The sequence below is a fragment of the Puccinia triticina genome, chromosome 16A (genome assembly GCF_026914185.1).
Source record: "Puccinia triticina chromosome 16A, complete sequence".
In the NCBI taxonomy this organism is placed as follows: domain Eukaryota; kingdom Fungi; phylum Basidiomycota; class Pucciniomycetes; order Pucciniales; family Pucciniaceae; genus Puccinia; species Puccinia triticina.
This window is the reverse complement of record NC_070573.1, coordinates 870,094-874,781: the sequence shown is the minus strand read 5'-3', so window position 1 is coordinate 874,781 and position 4,688 is coordinate 870,094. Positions and strand designations below refer to the sequence as shown.

General features: G+C 47.8%; 1 protein-coding gene across 1 annotated transcript; it reads left to right on the top strand.

The window, feature by feature from the left end:
* Positions 1-719: 719 nt before the first annotated feature.
* PtA15_16A109 (uncharacterized protein) lies at positions 720-1,038 on the top strand (the record flags this gene model as incomplete). Its single annotated transcript, XM_053163766.1, has 2 exons — positions 720-842; positions 970-1,038. 2 exons carry the CDS (start codon positions 720-722, stop codon positions 1,036-1,038), a joined length of 192 nt encoding a protein of 63 aa, XP_053027758.1.
* Positions 1,039-4,688: the final 3,650 nt, after the last annotated feature.

Sequence of the window (4,688 nt, the reverse complement as noted above, 5' to 3'; positions counted from 1 at the left end):
ATCGGCCCCCGCCGCCCCTCTTGTATTCAAATACATGTACATTGTCGAGATTGCGACACACGACAGGTCTGCATGCTGCGCATTGTTGCAGCAGCTCGTTTCCAGCCCCGCCCCAGCCCCCTCGGCCCCGGTCTGCAGCCCCGGCGCCACGCGGGACAAGCCGGCCCGTCGGCATTATGACGACACGTCTGCATGCTGCGTATTGTCGCAGCAACTCCCAGCCCCAGCCAGCCCCCTCGGCCCCGGTCTGCGGGACAAGGCACCCCGCGACTGGTCTCTACCGACAGGGGCAGGGTCCCTCCCCCTTCAGCATCTACTCTGCTGGAAACCAAGAGTATTACCCCATCTTGCAGCGCACAAAAGGTCCCTTGTTTCTTGGGGTTTGGGTCTGACCAACCGGTTCCACTGCTACATAGAAATTACAAGTTTGATGCGCGGCTGGCAGCTGCTGTGCACACATGCAGCAACCACAAGTCACCCATGGACATGTTCCATCACCTTCCATGCTCCAACGCTTCCGCCCCCCTCCCTCTGCAAGCTCTGATTTCTTTCTCCTGCTCCGGCTCATCCCATTGCATCCGTATCACTGAAATCTCCTCCTGAACTTCAGTAACGTCATCTTTCATTCGAGAAACAACAATATGAATAGTAGTTATAATACTTCCCAGAACAGCAGCAACTTACACCATCCTCCGCACTTGCAGCCACATCCCCCCACCATGACTGACCGCAATGCTAATCACTACTACTCAGCGAACAACAGTCCTTGCCCTCCAAAATCTCAAAACCCTTATTATTGTAACATCACTCATGATTACTCCCAAGTCAATCAAAGTTCTCGAGTGCAGACTCATCATGTTCATCATTCCTCCCCAACCTCTGTAGTTAATGCTATTGCGCCGTCACAATATCACCATCCTGTTTCCACGCACTACTCCTCTGAAACACCTGCAAATCTTTACTCATTAGAACCTCAGATCGATCCAAATCACCCTCCTTCTGCTCAGCTTAGCGTATCACAGCCTCACTTTGGTGTAGCCCGTCCCCAAGTCAATCCAATTTCTTGTTGTGTTACGGGGAGTGCAACGGGAGGTGGGTGGAGTCCATGTGACCGTCTAGCCCCTCCCTGTACGCACCAGCCAGAGCTAGTATGTGGTTCAAACATCTACTCTATTTATCTGACGCCTCACCGGCGGAGATAACAGCGTACAGGGATTAGAGGGGGTCGCCTGCGCCCAGACCAGGGATTCGAGGCTTGAAAGACATCAGAGCCTTCCCCCCTCCCCAGCAAAGGAGTAACACTCTTCCTTCCCCCATCCGCGCCCCCTCACTTGCTTTCCCCCCTCGCCAGGATCATCATATTTTTTGCAAAACTTTCAGTCATATAAAAATCTACACACACAGAAGAAACTCACTTTCTTAGTCACATCACACTTCCAAATCACATAAATCCAAAACCCTATTCCCCGACACCACCGACACTCACTCTGTTCCCCCTCTAAAGCCTAATTATCCACCTATAACCTAGTTGCAAAATGTCCGGACTGAATATCCATGACGCAACCAACTCCGTGAAAGCCGCTGCCCAACAAACCGCCCCCGAGGCGGGTGAGGGAAGCCAAATGGCCCAACAACCCACCCCCCAAACCCAAGAGCCAGACATAGACGCCAGCCAACCAGCGGCGTCGTCACAGGCCTCAGGTCCAAATCCCAAACCACCCAAGGCAGCGAAGCCGGTGAAGGCTATCAAACCCACGACCCGTGCGGCAGCCAAGAACAACGCGACCACTCCGAGAGCCAAGCCTTCCCCAGAAGGAGCCCCAGCGGCACAGCTCCGAGACCCGGAAATAGCGGAGATAATAGGCCCGTTAAACGGGAAGCCCACCAGGCGACACATGACAAAGGAGGGTACTGACGTGACCACTATGACCACTACCAAAGTCCCTTTAGAACCGGCCGCAGACAAAGAGGAACCGATGTCCACCGTAGATGACAAAGACTTGACCAGAGAGGCGGACCGGGAGACGCGCGCGGTCCTGATGGCCCAGATAGTCAGAGCCAAAAAAGCCGGAGACGAGGAGAGAATCAAGCGCTACATGAAGATGTACGAGTCAGTCTTGGAGGACCAAAAGTCGGCCAACCAGAGAACAACGGTAAAAATTGACAACCCCACCAGTTTCAAACCGCTAGCTGTCCCACAAAAGAGACCAACCCCGCTAAGCAGGACGACCCAGGTCAGAAACGTCAAGTTAATCTCGGGCAGGTCCAACTCCCACGATGATGGCGGATTCCCACCGTACTTCCACAAGCTTCTCCTTGAGTGCAAAGGCCCCCTCCCGCTTACCATCTTCAATTGAGAATGGCAGGAGAAAGCCCTGGCCAAACACTCCAAGAATTGGCCCAAGATTTAAGAAACGGCTTCCGAAAAAGGACTCCGTTATCACAGCTTCCCGGTCCCGGACGAGTTCTCCCAAAATTTCTCGGATTGGACCCTCAACCACTGGGTTTTCCACTTGACCATGCGGGACAGGTACCACTATCCCATCCTCGCAGAGTGGATCCTAGCCCACAAAGAACATTGCGACCGACTCCATCGCAAACAAGGCTTCATGGTGGCCCTACGTTACAACATCAGAATCCGTAAAAACGCATTTGCGTTCCGAGTAGAAGAGAATGGAGAAGAGTCTTTCTCCGACATCTCTCAGTTCAAACAGGAAATGGCTGACGAGGCCATCTCCACATGCCGTGACTTCAACGAAATTGCTCTCCAAGACAACCCATACGCCATTGGAGACGGCAAAGTCGGAGCCGATCCAATGAAAGGGATTCGCCCCTCAAAATCCAATTGGCCCAACCCACCGAACCAACCCAACCAGCCAAAGGCCAAAACCGTCCAGAAGGGAACCGCCAAAGACTCGACCACCGCTCCCCCAAGCCATGCGTCCCTCCCATCCAAACCCGACCAAGGTCAAGGCCCTCCGGGAAGCGGATATAAGGGAAACCATTTCAATCCCAACAAGGGTGGGCAGTTATCCAGATGAAAATCTGGCTGCAACTGACTGTAAAAAGCTGTAGAGATTTGCAATAGAGTTTTTATTGTATCTTTGTGTTGCTTGATAGTCCTCCTAACATATATTAATTGTATTTACATATTGGCTCACTGGCTGATTTTTAATCATTAAATCTAGGTCAAAAATTCAGTTATCCTTAACTATTTGGTTGGATAACTAATTTCAGGTTTCTTTTTGGGGATAATTTTTTACAGAGGTAAAGCCTGTGTCTCCAAAGTTGAAAAAATGATTCATTATAACCACATAAAGCTTTGTTTTATTTGAATTGCCAATAAACCAAGATATAGGCCACCAAAATCTAACTTACAAATGAAATTAATGGATAACTTGATAACGTAACTGCCCACCCTTGATCCCAACCACACTGGAGGAAGCGTGCGAAACCGCAACTGTGACCAGTAAGTGAAACTCCCCCCCTCCCACTACAAACATGGGTGAATTTGGGAAGGCATATATTGATCAATATGGCATATATTGATCAAATTATATTGATCATTTTTTTTTTTTGAAATTTCTCTTTAATTTGTTTCCTTCCTGCAACATCATAACCCTTCTATCATCTCTCTTTCTCTTGATTTCCTCCTTTCTTAGTTTTCAACCATAGTGAAAGCTTCATTTTGTTGCCAGATCAAATAGGTCATTTTTACATACTCATATGAATTATTCGTGAGAAAAAATAGTCTGTTAAGTCAGGCAGGGAGAAGAAGGGGGGAGGAGGAATGGGGAGGCATGAATTATTGTGACTTGAACCTTGCAGAAGTGTTGAAATCTACTTTCCAAAAAAAACAAAAAAAAAAAACAATCAGTCTCAATATATCATGCTACATCAATTTTGTTCAAATTAATGGCTTGTATATGTGACTCATCATATCCAATATCATAAATTCCTACTAGGCCTGAGATTGATTCAACGTTTGTACCAGATTTGAGTAAGGTGTCTTATATCATGGAAGAACTCCCACGCTGCGCTGAGATATAGTGGGAGAAACACCAGGAAAGTACCAAATCAGTGATATTTGGCAACTGATCACATTGTGGTTGCTACATTTTGAGGTTTTGAGGTCATTTGAGGTACACCATGATCCTTTGAGGTCATTTGATCATTTTTGTACCAATATCATGGAAGAACTCCCACGCTGCGCTGAGATATAGTGGCAGAAACACCAAGGAACTACCAATTCGTGATATTTGGCAACCGATCACATTGTAGCTGCTACATTTGGGAGTTTTGTGGTAATTAAAGGTACAAAGTGAATCTTTAAGGGCATGTGAACATTCATGGAAGAACTCCCAGGCTGCGCTGAGATATAGTGGCAGAAGCACCAGGAAACTACCAAATTAGTGATATTTGGCAACGGATCACATTGTAGCTGCTACATTTGGGGGTTTCTTGGTCATTCAAGGTACTAATTGAGAATTTGAGGGCATGTGAACATTTTGGTACCAATATCATGGAAGAAATCCCACGCTACCCTGAGATATAGTGGCAGAAACACCAAGAAACTACCAAATTAGTCATATTTGGCAACTGATCACATTGTGGCTGCTACATTTGGGGGTTTTGTGGTCATTCAAGGGACAAAATGAGTCTTTGAGGTCATGTGAACATTTTGGTAC